Consider the following 19998-nt stretch of genomic DNA (forward strand, 5'->3'; position numbering starts at 1 on the left):
GCGGCCTAATTTTCACGGAGTCGAAATTCATAAGTTCTCGTGTATTTAGATTAAAGTGCTCGTTAAAAATAACAGCTGGTCAGATTAAATCTTGAGTTTCCCACTACGGCGTGCCTTATAATCAGATTGTGGTTTTGGCACGTAAAAACCCAGAATTTCTTTGTTTCTCGTGTTTCCCTAGTCTATATTTAGGAAAGTGAGCTAATAATAGCGTTGATCAAAATTGGAAGATTCACGCGGGAGTCACACTCATGGGTCTCGAGGTGAAGAAAAAGAAGAAGCTAGCGCCATCGCGCGACGTCCCGTGAATGCTTCGCGTCCTGCGTCACGGCTTGCATCGACCCTTCAGTCTTTCTGTGTTTCGTGCAGGAGGAACTGGTCATCAGGTGCAACTTCCCAGAGCAGCACTCTGCCCTGTGCGTTCATGGGGCCGGAACACACCCAGGAGGCAACCGTAGCATTGTCCACATCGGAACCAGCCCCTGCGGCAGTTCCTCGTGAGCTGATTAGCCAGAGTACCCATGGCACAGACGAGGAGCCGCCACCCGGAGCGATCAGGTGACAGGACGCGTGCATGACCGCTCCCCAGAGTCGCATCGGTTGCAACGATATCCTTCTAATGCCCACCGTATCATATGTGCTGCGCTTCTTTAATAGTTTAATATCTTGGTTTATTCTCGGGAAGCTTAATGTGTAGCCTAAAGCAGTGCTTTGGTACGCAGGAGAGAGTTCTCAGTAGTGGATAGCTCTGCGAACAGTTATCAGTTATGTATTGTAGTAGTATTTAGTTATGAACCAAATATCATTTCGTGTTTTTTTGTACAAATGTTTTATTGAAGTCCGCAAATAGGAGTGAGCAAGCTGTTGGCGTCCTTAATGACGTGCAAATGTGTTTAGTAATCCCAGAGATATAGGCCGCGTTTACGTGACTGCGAGAATGACGCATCGCATCACATTTCTAGCGCATCGCATCCATGTAAATGTCGCTAATGCTTTAGGAAGGCGAACCGCATTAATGCGCCAGGAGAGGGTACATTTCAACGGGTAAGTCGACTCACGCTGTGCACGTGATCGTGTCGAGACAGCGCGGAAAAGTGAGACTACTACCTGCGTGTGGCTCTCCTCCACTCACCAACGAAGCGCGATCGCCAGAAACAGATTGCGGCTTGTTTCGGGCAAAGCGAGGTGCTCCAGATGTTAACGTTGTCGCACTGCATCACCGCGATGCGTTACGGAATTCGGTACGCTGTCGGGATTCACATAAACGTGGTTATAGATGCGTTACCCTGCGCCCCTCACGGTGCTGGTTTATGACGCGTTCGTCTCTGATCGTGTTTTATGGCGAAGCTTTCTTTTGCTCTTCTCCCCATTTTGCGAATGCTAGCTGCTGATATTTAGCCGATTATACAGTTTGGGCCGCAGCTTGTATGTCACTAGCTGTGTGGTTGGTGCTGGTTACTAGCTGCTGCCTGCCAGCTGCTGGTTGCCGTCTTTCACGATTCCCATCCTGGGTATAGTGCAGACCAGCACATGATATAGTGCAAAGCGAAGCGGCTGGGTGCGGCAGATTATGTAAGCAAGCGCTGACGTAATCTACAACACAAACATACTTTCGTTGTCATCGCCGTCATTTCTTCGTTGTCGGGGCATAGTGCAGACCAGATATCAGATACTGTCGGTCGTCGTCACTTTGTCATCACACCATCGTCGTTGATTGGTCATCATCATTTCATCGTCGTAATCGGCAGGCGGGCGGGCCGGCAGGCCGGAAGGCCTAGTCATCCACACTCGTACCAGAGTGGCGACAGCTACCAGGTTACTGTACAGAAATTTGCGTGACCTAAATTTTCTCCATATCATGAGAAGCTTATCTTATCGATCTTCTACAGGTATCATCAGGCACCATTTTATTCTCCTTTCGATATCTCTTAACCCTTCCATGACGGCAGGTATAAATACGCAGAAATTTTCAAATTATTTATCCCAATGGAAAAAAAAAACACAGTGAACAAGCATAATCAACGAAAATAAAAATGAAAACTTTTTCTTTTGCGGAAGCTTTTTCAGCAGTAAGGGGACAACAAATGGCCTAAAACTAGAAGTGGGCTTCACCCCAAACCATCTACGGCTTCTCTCGTCATATGCGGACCATAGATTTATGTTTCATTTGCTTTGTCATGTCTGTTACACCAGTGCAGCTGTAGATCTTTAATCGGTATTTCGCCTATGACCACGTGACCGTGCTTCCATAAGAAAGTGACTCGCGTGCCGAACTTGTGCGTTCCTGCTCTAAACACCAAGAAATGACGCTTGCTGCCAGTCTAATAGAGTGGGTCGAAGTCATTTAGCAAGACATTTCGTACTCACTACCGAAACTAAAAAAAAAAATATGTGGTATTTGCCTGTACGCAACACTGCTCAATGTAGGGTGCCCCCGCAGGCATCGTGCAGTTCTGGTCGAAAGACGTCCACACGCCAATAAAAGCAACGCGCGCTTTCCCGGCGCCTCGCGTACACGACGCAGGAAACGGCACGCGGCGTTCGTTGGCGCCCTGGGCCTCGTCTCGGCTGCCCTGTGGATCGGCGTCCCCGTGGCGGTGCGCCATGCTGTGGTTCGCTGCGAGGGTGTGCGATGCCTCTCCCTAGAGGCGGGTCTCAAACGTGCCCTGAACACCGCGGCGAGCCCGTGCCACGACTTCTACCAGCACGTCTGCGGGCGATGGACGCAGACGGAGCACTTTTTCGAAGGACCCCTGTACGCATGCTTATTCAATGATCGCTGGTTAACCAAAGCCACAACGGTGATGGCATTTACTGCGAAGAAACCCGCATCACCAGTTCTATTTATTTGCCCCACGACGGGAATGGCGTTAAGGCAACCAGTGTGAAATTTGCAGCATAAATAGACTGTCGCGATTGTACAGTCACGCGCTGTGTGAAGATTAAAGGGCTACCGTGGGCCATTCTGTACAACGTTTCATACAGAGCAGACAACGCTGCGGAAAGTACAGCAAGTAGTGCAGTCATAGATGTATCACTCCCCGTGTTTCGCAGTTCAGTTGCTGCAGATCCGCGATGGTTTCAAAAGAATAAATTGCGACATATACTAAAGCTTTAACTTGCAATCGCAAACTTATGTCAAATTATATATTGCGCACCTTTGTGTTTCTTGTTTGTGGCGTGCAACGTTTTGGTCGCGAGTGCAAATGACGCACCGTGGCTGCTGGTTGCATAAACGTGCCACTCCGCTGGTGTGGTCGCAAATAGGTTTAGACCATCGATGCCTTTCACGTGATAAATACTTCATATTTTTCGACCTAAATATATGAGACTTCATTTTATATCGAAAGCGTGAGGCATCACGTGCGTATATGCATTTTGCTTTCACATGTGACGCACTATTTTTTTAGTCGCGGGCGCGAGCGGCGCGAAAAGTCTATCTCGCTTTCGCATAGTTCCCTGCTACGTATGAAACGAATTACAAGTAATGTGCCATCGAAGGGCGTTTTCTGCGCGGCGAACACAAGACTATCAGTTCTTCTCTCCGTTTTTTGAACGCATGTTCTTCTTTGGCGAGTTCAAAAGAAATTCAGGTCCGTGAGATCTGGGTACCTAACCACTTTCGTCCCATAAATGAGACAACCTGAGGCGTTCTAGTGCACGTAGGACTACGAAAAATGCGCGAAATTGAAGCTTCGAATGAAAACGCCGCACAAAGTTAAGCCCAGAGTCAAGTACGGAGCAGTAGCATTGAGTAATTAAGAAAAAAAAAGGTCGAAATGAAACCGAAGTGTGCTCATTTAAAATGTGCACGCCTAAATCCGGAAACGGATGTGTGGTTTTAGTAAAAAATAAATTGTGGTCGATTTTGAAGGAAGTGCAGTATAATGGAAGGAAGAACGACAAGAAAAGTAAAGGGTAAGTAAAGACTCTATGTAAGAGTAAGATGGCAATAAGCAGGGTGCGACTAACGTCGAATAAAGAAATACGCGGTTTTCTGGGAATCCTGTATTCCCCCCCTAACAACAAACAAGGTAAAACACTGGATAACTAATCGCATGGTACACTAATACACCCCGGAGTGCATTCTGTTTTTTCGATGTCAACCGCTGCTGACTGGCTTTCCTCTGTGCCTTGCAGTAGCTTGCGCTCGCGCTGAGATGAACGTGCAATCTTGTTTTCTCGCCCGTATTTTCATCAACCGTCAGTTTAGCTACCTATTTCTCGTCTTGTGTGATATCGTGACGGCATCGAAACGGAAATTTGTAAAAGTTTGTATACTTATCACAAGAGGAAGCTCAATGTGTTTATTTTATTTGAAATAATTGACAAGAAAGACGACCGTTGGCTTTCGCGTGTGCGAATAATCGGGGTGCAACCACTGCAACCCCTCGAGAGGCAACCACTGAGCGCTGTAAAGACAACGCTTTGTTGCACTTCATCGCACTAGTGAAAAGATATGTACTTGAAGAAAAGGAAGAGCACACGAAGAAAGGAAGCAACAAGCAAGTGTATCTGAGCGGGAGTGGCACTGCCAGAAGGAACTGCAAAGCAGGGAGCGAAGATACGATAGTCTCGTCGAGTCTCTAATCTATCACGTTTAGGACGCCCTATTACTGAGCAGTTACCGAGTCGGTGATTTCTCGCATTTCATGTCACGCGCGACTGTACGCATCAGACTAGGAGCGTGTTCTGCCAGCAGGAAAGCGCGCGCTCCCTCGTTCCTGTCCTTGCAAGTATACATTGTCGTGCGTCTCCGCCTGGTTTCCAAAATCAAGGTGTCACACACACAAAAAAAAAAAACAGTTTCAGCCATAATACGCAGCAGTGACGAGATATATGGCGCAATATTGTGTGCAGTAACGCTTTCTCGGTTTATCGAGGTCGTTCTCTCCGGCCGGCTAAGCAGACAAGCTGGTGGAGGGTGTTGCGTACAGTGCCTTTCCATGACGTCACTGAATGAACCACGCAGGCAGAAGTACGATTCGTACCAAGACGCGGAGTTCCTGCGTGAAGCGATCTTCTTGGAAGACAAAGGCCGCTTCTCTCACCTCAAGCATAGCGGGGTGCGATACAAAATGTCCAAGCTGCTGGTGAAATGTCGGTCACAGGTGAGGCCCTGTCAGGCCAACTGGCGGGCAGGATGCTGCACCGCGTACTAAATTGGCGCGTGGCTTCACTCCTGAACTTCATGGGCTGAATGAACGCAGCAAATATGCGAAACTCATTGCTACGTGTTCCTAGGCTGCTTGAGAGCTAGCAATGCTTTTTTTCGCGTGAATATTTCAATTTACTAAATTCAAAAAATCATCTAGGTATACATACCCGCGTAGAAGGGAAACTTAATTTTCGCCTTACTGCATGAGAATTCGAAGCAATCAGGCAGGCATCTGCCGAAGAACTAGATTAGAACACTTATTAGGATTGTTAGCTGTTCGTCGCAAAACGCGTAAAGCAAAATAAATAGGAAGAAAAGTGATGAGCTGCGATAACATCAATTAGTGTATCGTACTTGAAATGTGGTAGCAAATACAGTAGCTGCTGTATGATGACTAATGTGTTTGCCACGGCCGACACGTGGCAAACGAAACACGAAGCATGCAGAGCAAAGGTTTTGTACTTCGCCGGCTAGTGGTGACACCTGGCGCTGGTATTCAGGAAAAGAATGGGTGGGCAAGCAGTGAGCTGCGGTCTTGTACTTATGTCAGTCAGCCAAACGCATACCTGAAGCAATCAAACTGAAATGTCCTTTTAGATGAAGATTGGTATTGGAAAATTTGAACTTCCTGTTTGAGGGTGCTTGCAGTGAGCTCGTTTTGCGCGAGACGCTCGACCACTCATTGGCGTAGTTCGCCACTTAAAGGCGTGTTATTCTTATCCTAGCGATAACGTTGAACATTTGGTAGCCGGTGGAAAGCGGTCACCAGAGAAAGACAAACAAGTACACTTGTCAGAATGAACTGTTAACGACGGGGCTAGTAGGTCGCCATTATCTTTGCTTCGGGTCGACTGTAAAGACACGGCGGGACAAGACTACCCATAAATATAATCACTCTGAACGAAAGGTCTTCGATAGCGACCCTTGAAATGTTCTTTTGCCATTTAGAGCACAACGATTTGTCTACAGAAAACGATGCCAGGCGTCTTGCTTGATTGGGATTTACACAGGGCTAGGCAGCAACACACCATGGCCTTGAGATCGCCTGTTAACCCGAGGCTTGGCACAATATCGACTCAAGTCACCCCCAGTGTGGAGGAGCCGTCTCCGCGCACTACTAACTCACCGCGCGATATTTGCGCGCAGTGTATAAGCCGGCATGACGTCACTATAGTCCAAAATGCGTGCTTTCAAATTTCTCCATGAAAATTCAGCCCGGCACGTGCCATTCATGAAGTCCTCATGCTGGATTATCCGCTGACCGTGCAGGGTCTTCTGGAACAGCTGGGGCAGCAGTGGTTATAGTTACAGAGCACTACGCGAGCCATACACAGAAACTCTAGCTGGAGTTTGCGCGTCTTGCCTTCACGTGGTAGGCGCTTGAACTACGGCCCGCGCAGTAAAAAAGAAAAAAAAAAGGAAATCAAAGAAAACCTGTTGCCCTCCTAGGGATCGCAAAACCGTCATGGGGAAAGCGCCTTCGCAGTCCAGTCCGGCCGTGTTATTCTAGTACAGTCTAGCCGTGCTAAAAAAAAAAACAAGCGGAGTTTCCTCTACACGCTCCAGCCTAGCAGCAGGCTTACGTACGTGGGTACATCCGGGTACCAAATGCGCAGCCGTGACACGCGCCACCGTGCTTCGCAAACGGTTTGCTTGCAGTCACAGTGCAGCGTACGACAAGTCATGGGCGCTTCAGCAAATACCTTGAAACAGCCTTGGCACACTATGTTTGTAGCGTGAAATTAGAAAATTGCTCACTCCTTTATACGCCTCCTCTCCTCTGCGCGCATGCAGTAAAAAGTTGCAGGGGAAGGGTGGGTGCAGCATTCGAATGCAGCGTCTATGGCCATGGGAAGAAGCAGAACGTGCGTAAACCGGACGTTCTGGGTACTGGCTGCTCATTAAAAAGAAACAATGATGTAGTGTTATGTATTTGTTTGTTTATTGAAATACCTTCGCTGAAGTACTATCTGGGCCTGAAGCTAGGTATTAACGAAAGGACTGAACGTATTATAGTGACAAATAACAAACGTGGAGCAGTGAAAGTTGACATATTATGTAGTGCACGGCTGAGCACTTTCAAGCTTGCATTGTCCTGAACGGTGGCAATAGATGCAGGCAAGTGGTCCCAAAGCAGACTTATTTCGGGATAATGGAATCCCGGTATAACTTTGTTCGACAAGACGGTACACCAGCGTTTAGGCGGTGATAACAAATATCACACGTTCAACGGGCGTATTGCAAGCTGTTCATTTAAAGGGGGATTGAAAGTATGCGCTTTATGAAAAATGCACCTTAGATACAGCTAGTAACGAGAGCGGTGGGTCGCGATTGCACAGGAAAGCGACGAGAGATCGATGACGAAGATCCTCGAGAAACTGCGACTGCCGTGGCCCACGAAGGCGCCGTCCACCGAGCTGGAGATGCTGGACATTATGGTGGGCGCCTCGCTCGAGTACAGCTTGCCCCTGCTGTGGACCTTTGCTGTGGGCCGGCACCCGCGCAAGAACCGGCAGAACGCCGTCTACGTCCTACTGGACGGTACGACCAGCATTTGGTTCCGCCACGTACGCGCCATGTACAAAAGGAAGAGGATATTCAACTTCCTGCGACGGTGCGCCGAGAACATTGGAGGCAAGGGCCAGTCGTACGACAGCATGATACGCCACCTGCTTGTCACGCATGCGTGAGTACCTCGGCTGCCGATGAGCCACGCTCGTTTTGTTGATTTTGCTTTCGCGTGCCGTGCTTACACGCTACTGTGCCAAAATCGAAAGAGAATAATAGATCGTTGAACGATGCAGGTACGTAATCCACACAATAAACCGTAGTCGGCAGAAAATGGAAATGCTGCACCGTTCATGCACCAATTTTTTCCTATCCTTGCCAAATGGATAAAATTAACGCACACCTTGGGTGTCACTAGTCCAGATATATATTTACTAAATTTTCATAAAAGGCAGTGAAAAATTGTTCCATGATCTACTTAAAGGCTGACAACGTCGAACAAATTGCAGGGAAATAGAGCGGGCCCTGAAGTACAACTTCGAGATCAACCAACCGGAGTTTATGAACTTCAGCGACGTCACCCTGCGAGTGGCCGTAAACCGCCACCTACCGGACGAATCGCAGCAGTGGCCCGGCGACGAAATGGTGTGCATGCAGCGTGCCGTGTTCATCAGCTTCCGGCAGCGGCACCTGGCCGACGCAAGCAAGGCAGCCGCCTTCAAGTCGTACGCCGGAGCCTACCTGGTCTGGTACCTGGCCCCGTACACGTCGCCCTATCTCACACACTCGCTCATGGCAGAGCTGGGTGTGGCTGGGCAAGAATGGGACTTCGTTCGCCGACGCTGCTCGAGCCTCGTGCAGAACACGCTAACGCTAGCCTTCTGGAAAGCCAGGCAGGACAAGGTACATCGGTTGGAGAAGACGGTCGCGTTCGAGGCGTACACGGCGCTGCGCAGTATCTTGCAGACCTTTGTGGCCCAATACGACGATGCCGTGGCCGAGCACATGTCCGACTTCATCGAGACCCTCTCGTTGAACGTCTACAACATGTCGCTCGGATGGGACGTGCTGGAGAGGATTTACCGGCCCATGCCGGCCGTGAATGGAATGTTCATGGATATGTACAAAACACTGGAGACGTACAAATCGGCCCTACTGCGGCGATCCATTCGGAGGCCCAACAGCAGCTACGTGTACGTGCCGCAGTTGTTCGAGGTGCGCCCCTACCGACTGCTCGCGGCTCGAGAGATATACGTGCCAATCACGAACCAGCTGTGGCCGCTCTTCGACGTGAGGTACCCGCTGCCCGTGCTCATGGCTAGCTTTGGATGGCAGGCTGCGCGCGGCCTCGTCGAGATGATTTACTACACCTACTTCGTGGTAAGCGTCGCTCGGCAACTTTGTCGCGATTACGTTGCGAAGCGTCTTCCACGTGAACGTGGGCGCGATTTGCATGACGATGCGAAGCGGTAGTAACAAAAACGTCCGGCTTATGGAACGTAAAAATAATAATGGGACACAACTACAAGGCACCTTGCACGTACGCTATGATCCGGCCTGTGATGAGGCTTCAATGTAACAACTCATGTGTGTGCACTGTGATTCACAGTATTTGTATACGGCGCGTGATCTTTCTCCGCTGTCATCGAAAGCCCGACGTTCTAAGACACGCTATACAATGACAATTTTTTTGAAATGCTCAAACGTTTAATAAAATCGGGCGCCCATCAATCTTACGAAAGAATCTGAATTGAGGTGCTACGTTCCTGTGTAGGAATGTCTGATTTTAGAAGAAAGCTCACATTCGCTGTGTAATAAAGTCGCGGCTGAATTTCGTTCATAATTGCGACAAACACACAGTTTATCTTCTGAATTCATGAGCAAGAAACGAAACGCTGGATGTGAGGTCGCGTTTCATACTGCGACACAGCGACACGCAACAGGGATGAGCAAAAAGATGAAAAAAGAATGAAACACGGAACAGACTCATCGCTGTTTTAATATTGTTACATGCAGAAAGACACATACGAAAGAGGCTATTTGCAGGCTATTTACACTGGACTGGAGCCAGAGCGCCAGGCCGACATTCACTCGCGCCAAGGGCACAGACCCACTTCGTCGTCGTTCTCGCGGCGGCTCGTCCCTTGAGCATCGCTCGATGATATCGCAATACTACCCCCCGGCGGCAAAAGCGCCGTCACGGTGCTGTTAAATATCCAAGGGGCATGGAGAGTTGTAGGGTTTGAGCCGGGTGACGGGTGGACAAAATGTCGCTGGTTGTCACAGCAGAGGACATAGAGGGCGTGGCGAGAACGATTTCGTAGGTGACATCGGTCACTTGGCGAAGCACGCGATATGGGCCCGTGTAGCAGGAAAGCAGTTTTTCACAAAGGCCAACTTTACGCGATGGTGACCAAAGCAACACGAGGGTGCCAGGCACAAAATTTACATCACGGTGACGGAGGTCCTAGCGCTGCTTTGGTTTGCCTTGAGAGACTTGTAGACGAGCGCGCGCAAGTTGGCGAGCATTGTCAGCATGGGTGGTAGCATCACGGGCATAAGCGCTAGTTGATGATGTGATGGACGGAAGCACAGTGTCCAGTGGTAGCGTCAGTTCACGGCCATACAAGACGTAAAAAGGAGAAAAGCCAGCAGTGTCGAGACGGGAAGAGTTGTACGCAAAGGTGATATAAGGTAGAGCCTGGTCCCACTCACGGTGGTCTTCTGAAACGTATTTGGATAGCATGTCTGTAAGGGTGCGGTTCAAACGCTCAGTGAGGCCATTCGTTTGAGGGTGGTAGGAGGTCGTAAATTTATGCTGTTTTGAACAGGCACGCATGATGTGGTCAATGACTTTAGCTAAGAACGTAGGGCCACGTTCTGTTAGCAATTGACGCGGAGCACCATGAATCAAAATGATATCATGCAGGAGGAAGTCCGCAACATCAGTTGCGCAACTGGTTGGAAGAGCGCGGGTTACGGCGTAGTGGGTTGTGTAGTCAGCCGCGACAGCAAACCCACTTGTTTCCTGATGTAGATTCCGGAAATGGGCCGAGAAGGTCTAAGCCGACACGATGGAAGGGCTCGGCAGGGATGTCGAGCGGCTGCAGGTAATCAGCGGGGAGCTGGGAAGGCTTCTTGCGTCGTTGGCAAAGTTCAAAAGCGGTGACGTAACGTCGTACGGAACGGGCAAGACCCGGCCAGAAAAAACGGCGACGTACACGGTCATAGGTTCGCGATACGCCGAGGTGTTTTGCCGTTGGTGCGTCGTGAAGCTCTTCTAGAACGGTTGAGCGGAGGTGTTTAGGTATGACAAGTAGGAACTCAAAGCCGCCCGGATGAAGGTTACGACGGTACAGAGTACCGTCGCGGAGGACGAAGAGGCGTAGTGTGGCGTCGTTTGGAAAGTGTTCAAAACGGTCGATGAGTGCTCTGATGTAAGCGTGACGACGTTGCTCGTCGGCGAAATCAAGCAGCTGCGACACAGAGGATAAGCAAGCAGCACTGGTAATATTGGAGGAGTCAGGGTCGTCAACAGGGTAACGCGAGAAACTGTCAGCGTCTTGGTGCAGGCGGCCAAACTTGTAGACCACGGAATATGAAAGTTCTTGTAGCCTCAAAGCCCATCGACCAAGCCGGCCTGTAGGATCTCTTAGCGATGAGAGCCAGCGAAGAGCATGATGGTCAGTGACTACGAAAAAAGGGCGACCGTAAAGGATAAGGACGGAATTCCGCAACCGTCCAGACTACAGCAAGGCGTTCTCGTCCGTAATGGAATAGTTGCGCTCCGATGGTTGAGGAGGCGGCTCACATAAGCAATAACGCGATCCTGGCCACGCTGACACTGGGCTAAGACGGCAACTACGCCATGACCACTGGCATCTGTACGTAATTCTGTAGGGGCATCAGGGTCGAAGTGGGCGAGAATGGTTGGTGAGGAGAGAGGAGTAGCGAGATGAGAGAAGGCGGCGGCTTCTGCAGTACCCCACGAGAATTGTACGCCTTTCTTCAAAAGATTAGTGAGGGGTCTAGCAAGTGCCGCAAAATCTTGAATAAAACGACGAAAGTACGAGCATAGCCGTAGAAAACTTCGAACGTCTGCGGCTGTCTTCGGAACCGGAAAGTCTCGGACAGCGCGAGTTTCGCCGGGATCAGGCTGTACTCCGGAAGCGTCAACGAGCTGGCCCAGAACAGTAATTTCGCGGCGGCCGAAAGGACATTTTGACGAGTTAAGTTGTAGATTCGCCTTTCGGAATACATCAAGTATAGCTGTTAGACGCTCAAGGTGAGTGTCTAACGTGGGCGAGAAGACGATGACGTCGTCGAGGTAACAGAGACATGTGGACCATTTGAAACCTCGGAGCAGGGAGTCCATCATACACTAAAAGGTGGCAGGGGCGTTGCATAATCCAAACGGCATTACTTTAAATTAGTATAGGCCATCAGGTGTGATGAACGCGGTTTTTTCTGTTTCAATATCGTCAACAGCAATCTGCCAGTATCCAGAACGAACATCATTAGAGAGAAATAGATGGAACCGTGGAGGCAGTCAAGGGCGTCGTCTATACGTGGGAGCGGGTAGACGTCCTTCTTAGTAATGTTGTTCAGATGGCGGTAGACTACACAGAAGCGCCACGTGCCATCCTTCTCCTTAACCAACACTACAGGTGACGCCCAGGAACTCGAAGAAGGCTCAATGACGTTTTTGTCTAGCATTTTGTTCACTTCGCTTTGAATTACTTGGCGTTCCGACGCAGAAACTCTATACGGTCGTCGGTGAATAGGAGTAGCATCGCCAGGAAGAATACTATGCTTGACCGCGAGCGTCTGGCCTAAAGGGCGATCGTCGAAGTCGAGAATATCTCTGTAGGACAATAATACTTGGTAAAGGTCTTCAGCCTGTGCAGAAGACAGCTCCGCCGCAGCCATTTTATGTACCTTGGGATCGGCGGCCGAGGCTGGCACGATGGGCCTGCTAAGCTCGCAAGAAGCATCGGTCGATAATGTTGCCACGTGATGGTCGCCGAGACAATCAACGTTGGCAAGGCAAATACCTTGCGGTAGAATTTGCTTTGCCAATCGAAAGTTAAAGATAGGCATGAAAGTGCGGTTCCCAGTAATAGTAAGTATACTGTGAGGCACGGTAACGTCATACCGTCGTGGAATGTCGGGCAGAGGAGTGACGAGGTACTCGCCATCAGGGACTGGTGGGGAAGACAAGAGTTCAATATAGGCTATTGACTTTGGCGGCAGGCGAATAAAGCCGGCGGGGCGTAGGCGGCACTGGGGTGTGTCAGAAGGTTCTGCGAGAATCGGCAACTCAAGGCGAAGGGCACTGGCAGAGCAGTCAATAAGAGGAGAATGCGCGGAGGAAAAATCGAGGCCGAGAATGAGGTCGTGGGGGCAATGAGCAATCACGGTGAAGAGGACAGGAGTGTGGCGGCCAGCGATGCTGACTCGTGCCGTACACATGCCGATGATAGGCACAGTACCGCCATCCGCAACGCGGACGACGCGTGTCGACGCTGGGGTGAGGAGCTTGTTCAGTCGTCGTCGGAAGGCAGCACTAATAATAGAAAGACGTGCCCTTGTATCGATGAGTGCCGTGACAGGATAGCCATCAACGTCAACTTCAAGAAGGTTTTGGTTCGTGTTTAACGTGAGCAGAGGATTTGAGGGCAGTGTCGACAACGCAGCTTCACCTCCAGAAGCTGCAGTGCCTAATTTTCCGGCTGGGCCTGGGAGGCGATAGGCGGCGAAGAGAAGCGGCGGGGTTGGGGCGAACGAGACTGACGGCGTCGAGGTGAGGGCGAGCGGCTGTAGCGAAGGTTCGGAGCAGGGGCATCAGCGGCAGTGGGTTCATGGCGGGTGGCATAGGGAACAGAAGGCCCAAAGGTGCGGGAATAAGTGGCGGCGTATGTCCGAGGAGGCGGTGGCCATCGGTTGCGGCAGTGACGAGCGACGTGGCCGATGCGACAGCAGTGGAAGCAGGTTGATCTGTCATCAGGGATACGCCAGTCGGACGGGTTGCAGCGAGATGTGGCGGAAAAGGACTCTCGGGGACGAGGAGGGCCGGTAGAGAACTGGGGAACGCTGGGTTGAGATGTTGAACACACGGAGTTCAGACCCATGTTCTCAAATTCCTGTCTGACTACGGCCCGCATCATGGCAATCGTGGTTGTTGGTGGATCGGGAGGCGTCGCGGAGAAAGCTGGCGAACAGGCGGCCTCGAGCTCGCGGCGAACAATACAGGTGACGTCGTTACAGGTGGTGGCCTGACACGGTCGACCCTCACATGTCGACGTAGCAGCGGCGTTGGGTAGCCGCGTGATGTGGTGTGTGATACGGCGGCTCTTGGCTTGTTCAAGGCGACGGCATTCTTTAATGATGGAGTCGATTGTCGAGACGTTGCCGAAAACAAGCAAATCGAAAGCGTCGTCGGCGATGCCTTTTAGGACATGACATGTCACACTTTATATGATTCAGACATAGCATCGGCAGCTTTGCGGCATAGAGCCAAGACGTCGAAGATGTATGAAACGTACGGCTCTGCAGATGTCTGAACACGAGACGCAAGAGCCTTTCTCGCGGCAACCTTGCAGCCAATGGGGTCGCCGCACAGTTCCCGTAGCTTTTCTTAGAAAGTGTCCCAGCTGCTTATCTCGTCGTCATGCGTCTGGTACCAAACGCGTGGGGTGCCGCCAAGATAAAAGATGACATTGGCGAGCATAATTGTTGGGTCTCACCTGTTATTGGCGCTGGCATGCTCCATTCGTCAACGCCCTGTCCCTCCAGGCCAGAGAACACACCAGGGTCGCGATGTTGGGCAACCGTGACGATTGGAGCAGTCGAACCAGCCGAAGTCGTTGCCGAGGCGGGCTCGTCACCGGGAGGCATGATCACAAGCTCGATGTACCGACCACTCCGGAGTTCCGTGGTGAGGACGGGGATCACTGATCTCCACCAGAATGTTACGTGTAGAAAGACACAGACGAAAGAGGCTATTTACAGGCTATTTACACTGGACTGCAGCCAGAGCGCCTGGCCGACAATCACTCGCGTCAAGGGCACAGACCCACTTCGTCGTCCTGCTCGCGGTGGCTCGTCCCTTGAGCATCGCTCAATAATATCGTAATAATATCATCTTGTTACACTATGAATTGTTAATAACTTGCCTAATGTTCCATTCTAATAAGCTTGTAGTGCGAACGAGACGCGCCGACATAAGAGACTTTTAAGTGCGATAGTATGATTGTCAAATATCAAGAGGACTGCTGAGTAGACCATAAATGTGACCGCTTTGGCTTCTCTGGAGATCACATTTATGGTCTGCTCAGCAGTATGATCCGACTAGCTCAGCAACATGTACTCCTAGCAAGAGGAACTCGTGCACGCCCATTAATAAACACGTCAAATCTTCAGCTCGTCATCTGCGCCCGCAGCCCACCCTAGGCTCTGCGCTCAATCACCTTAGGGACTCTTATCATTTCTCTAGGATGCATTGACCCTTGCGTCTGCCTGATGCCCATCTTCACAGACCGACAGACGGACGGACGGACTTCTGTCCGTACGTCCGTCCGTTTGTCCGTCCGTCCGTTTGTCGTTCTGTGAAAAAGTTTGAAATATTTTTTTTCTAAAACCTGTGACACACCAGAATGAATAGTGTGTATACGCGCATGTGGATGAGACTTCCGCGCGATTTAACAAATTGCTAAATAAATAGAATTTTGCCTTTTGTGTCTCTCCACCCATAACAATTGCGATAGCTCCGTTCAATAAAGAAATTGAAATAATAGGTAATACATTTCGCCGACCTATTTTCTTTGTCACTGAAACTTGAAGACTTTGTACAGCCTTAACAAACCGAGAATGACAAAATATTCAATAACAGATGACCTTTGTTTTTCTGTGCCAGCTGCTTGTATTTCGCGTAACACGACGATGGACAGCTGTGGTGAAAACCAATGCAATTTTGGCTGCGTACTTATCTGGAGCCAGAGATGCAGGCATAAATATGTGCTCCAAGTAGTGGCTGGCTTGAATTCTGTCTTTAAATTCAGTTGTTACCATAGCTCGTTCAATTACCGTAATAGTATCACGCTGTAATGTTTTGTTGAGGTATATTCGTTTGAAGTTATTTGTGCTATTGTTCAGACCGTCATGGGAACAAGAATGCGAGTTTTCAGCACGCCTAAGTACAGGCAAGCAGCAGTCATTGAAATTAGAATGCTTATTTTGGACAATAAAGACAATCCGAACACGTGCCTTGGTGCAGCCTTCCTTGATCGACCCAAGATCGCGGCCTCAGTGGTGGAGTCTCCACCCTGAACGTAGAGACGTGGTATTGAGCTACCCTGTTCGGATGGTGATGTTTTCTTGTCGTTCCTTTTGAAACACGGTGGCGACAAATAGTCACCTAGTTTGCTCGAGGCGTATGCTATGCATGCTTTTCATTCTAGCATTCTGGTATACATCTCCTTAACCTTTTTCTATCTTCCTCAAGTTTTTCCTATGTACCTTGCACAGCCACCTTTCCCTCTAACAAACTCTTTCGTTTCGTTCCCTTGCCCGCTTCTCTTCCACCAATAAACGGCTCTTGCTTATCTCGACTGCTGACCGGCTGATGCTTCCGTGGACATTCAACCCAAGCGCTTCTGGAAAGTGTCGCGTTGCCTACGGGTCTCACTCGGTGAATACCTTCGCGTTCCATTAAGATGTGCTAAGGGGTCTTTGGATTTTTGCTGCAGGCGACACATGCCTCATCTTGCATTGTTTGGCAGAAACGCGCGGAAAAATTCAGCAGCGCCCCCGGCCAACCATCACGTGCAACAAGTGCTGCGATAGCGATAGAAATGTCCACAAATGTTTAGTTATTTCAATTGTATGCCGTTTTATAATGGCTCTCGCAATTGCGGTTACGCAAAGAAAACTCAAACGGCAGACGGAACTCAAGAGACATGGTTAATCACTGAGGGCGGGCGCGTGACACAAACTTAGCAGTCAGCAATGATCGACAAGCGTTCCCCATTACTAATTCTAAGCAATACGACCACGTGCGAACAAGCTATAGCCTAAGTAGCGTAAATGTTTCGATCGTTACAGGAAGCTGAACCTTATGCGTAATTTCATTACCATCACAATAACGTGCATCCGACCACATGGAAATGGGCAACAGTCCAAAATGTCGCCCAAAAGTTTCGTTACTTCGAAAAAGGTGCATGTCACTGTTTGGCACGAATATATATATATATATATATATATATATATATATATATATATATATATATATATATATATATATATATATATATATAATATATATATATAAAGAACGCGGCTCCCTGCAAATAATCTAGAGCATCATCGATGCGTGGTAATGGGTAGACGTCCTTCAGCGTGATCTTGTTGAACCGTCGAAAAGCAACACAGAAGCGGATGGAACCGTCCTTTTTTGTGACGAGGACCACGGGGGAGGCCCATGGGCTTTGGGAAGGTTGAATGACGCCTCGACGGAGCATGTCATCGACCTGGTCTGCAATGACGCGACGTTCCGTAGCGGACACGCGATATGGTCTTTATCGCAGCGGTGAGTGAGAGCCAGTGTCGATGTAATGCTCGACCGTCGATGCACGGCCAAGAGATGTTTGCGAACGTCGAAAGAACGGCGGAAGTGCTGAAGGACTGCGAAAAGTTGAGATCGCTGTGAATGCGTCAGATCTTCGGCGATGAACGGGCTGAACACACCAGTCCATGTTGAGTCGGGTATGGAGAGGGCACTCAGTTCATGGACGGCAGTAGAAGGCACTTCGTCGAGGACGGAGACAATCCGTGTTGAATCGACTGACTCGACATAACCAGCGCATTCGTGGCGGAGCAGTGATAGCGGCGATGAAAGATGATTGTAAATGGGCATCGTGTTAACACCGGCGGCAAAATCAAGAGCTGCAAATGTCAAAGGAAGCGCTTTTCGGGTAACAGAGTGGTGAAAGGGCATGAAGAAGACCGTCCCGTCGGATATGGTACTACAGAAGACTGGTACGAATGCTGAAGAGCACGGCGGAATACAGGTGTCTTCTTTCACGACAATTTTAGTGGCAGGATGAGCATCGACGGAGGCCACGTCACCAAGGCGGAAAAGTTCAATCTCAGCCCGAGCGCAGTTGATGATGGCATTGTGGCGTGAGAGAAAATCCCATCCTAGAATAACGGCGTGGGAGCACGATGAAAGAACTATGAATTCAATCGTGTACAAAACGTCCTGTATGGTCACGCGGGCAGTACAAGCAGCGGTAGGGCAGATGGGTTGAGCACTCGCTGTTCGAAGCGACAATCCAGACAGAGACGTCGTCAGTTTGCGAAGCGAACGGCAAAACCTGGCATCCATAACTGAAATAGGGGCACCGGTATCGACGAGGGCGACTGTAGCGACATTTTCAATAAACACATCAATGACATTGGCAGGTAGAGGAGGACTTCGGCATGTCGACACTTGCGCAGTTCTTGCCTGAGGAACTGCGTCGTCTAGTGTCCCTCTTCGTTAGCGATGGGTCGTCGACGCATAGGGGAAAGCGATCGGCGACGTGGAGAGGGTGATCGGAGGCGTTCGAAGCGAGGACGGCGATCAGTCTGGGAGCGAGCTTGTGATGGGTCGAAGGGTCCGTAAGGCGCATTTGAATCAGGCGGCACATAGGGCGCTTGGCGATCATCATCGAACGAGTGCGATCGCCGGCAGCAGAACCTTGCGACATGACCAGGATACCTACATGCGAAGCATATAGGGCGATTGTCCGGCGTGCGCCACGGTTTAGCGACGTCAGTGGTGGTCCAGAGGATGGGAGGGGGAGGGCGGTGCACAGGCTGCTGGAAGCGACGCACGGGCACAGTGCAAGGGGTCATTGCAGCAACCGTAGCATAAGTGGCCAGTGTAGTCACGACATCCTGCTAGTGAACAGCCGGCAGCGCTTCCGCGACCTCTTCATGGATCACCTTACGGAGATGAGACGCCAAAGTGGTGGCAGACTCCTGAGTGATGGACACCAGAGATAGCTTTCGTGTGCTCCTTCGCGGACAAAATCCTTGATTTTGGTTATCAAGGAGGCTTGTTCTGGGCCGGTGGTCAGGCTGCAGGGTGACGCCGCATTTGGTGTGGGATGTCTGTTTGTCAGATCTCGCTGCTTACGTAATTCGTCGTAGCTCTGGCACAAGCTGAAGACGTCCCCAACAGTGCGCGGGTCCTTGGCCAGAAGCATCGGGAACGCGTCATCATCGATTCCCTTCATGACGCGCTTGATCTTTTCCGCTTCCGTCATGGCAACGTTCACGCGCCTGTACCCAAATCTAGAACGTCTTCTATATAGCTGGTGAATGTCTCACCCGTGTCCTGTGTGCGTGTACGCAAACGCTGCTCGGCTAGGAGTTTCCTGACGGCGGGTCGGTCAATTACTTCGATAATCCACGTCTTGAACGCCGACCACGTTCGGATATCCCTCTCGTGATTTCTGAACCAGAGACTGGCCATGCCCGCGAGGTAGAACGATACGTAAGCCAATTTGTCCGAGTCATTCTATTTGTTGTGAAAGCTCACCCGTTCGTAGGACGACAGCCACTCTTCAACGTCGTTGTCGTCGGTTCCGCTGAAGATGGGAGGCTCACGCTGGCCAACGGTGCCAGCGCAAGGGACGGGTGGCGATGGAAGAGTCTGCTGGTCGGCGTCCGGCATGGCGGAGGGTAGCGTCCGAGAACGGAGTTCCAGGATGGTAGAATGGAACGTTACCCAGCACGGCTCCACCACTTATAAGGGAGATTTATTGGGGTTCGTAGCGATCGGCGGCTCTAGCATGCACCGAGCAGTTCCCGAGCCCGAGCCGCTGCCGTGCGCTTGATGCTGCTGACTCTGTCCGCACGTTGGTTATCTTCCTTACAATATATATATATATATATATATATATATATATATATATATATATATATATATATATATATATATGTGTGTGTGTGTGTGTGTGTGTGTGTGTGTGTGTGTGTGTGTGTGTGTGTGTGTGTGTGTGTACTTTGCGTGGTGGTTAATTGGCCGGCCGCACTGCTGAATTTTGCTACCCTTGTCTTTACAGCCGTAAGGACAAGCGTGGTAAAGTTCAGCAGTGCGGCCAGCCAATTAGCCATCACGTACTTGCAGCAAGCGCTCCGATCGTGATACAGATGCTTACATATGTATTCTACGTCTCAACTTCACGTACAAACCTCCGGGCTTATCCTTGCTTCCCAAGGAAAGCGAGAAGTTGTTCCGTCATCCTTCAAAACCACAATTTCCACTTTTTGTATGGAGTCCCCCT

General features: G+C 50.1%; 1 protein-coding gene across 1 annotated transcript in view; it reads left to right on the forward strand.

The window, feature by feature from the left end:
* Window positions 1–298: 298 nt before the first annotated feature.
* LOC142573127 (uncharacterized) overlaps window positions 299–19998 on the forward strand; it is a 75249-nt gene continuing 55549 nt past the window's right edge. The window contains exons 1-5 of the mRNA XM_075682652.1: window positions 299–558; window positions 2525–2755; window positions 4973–5111; window positions 7498–7844; window positions 8176–9046. Of these exons, the coding sequence (XP_075538767.1) occupies window positions 425–558; window positions 2525–2755; window positions 4973–5111; window positions 7498–7844; window positions 8176–9046 (1722 nt within the window). The 5' untranslated portion in view covers window positions 299–424. The remainder of the gene's footprint in view (window positions 559–2524; window positions 2756–4972; window positions 5112–7497; window positions 7845–8175; window positions 9047–19998) is intronic.

Source organism: Dermacentor variabilis, chromosome 2 (assembly GCF_050947875.1).
Source record: "Dermacentor variabilis isolate Ectoservices chromosome 2, ASM5094787v1, whole genome shotgun sequence".
NCBI classification, from domain to species: Eukaryota; Metazoa; Arthropoda; class Arachnida; order Ixodida; family Ixodidae; genus Dermacentor; species Dermacentor variabilis.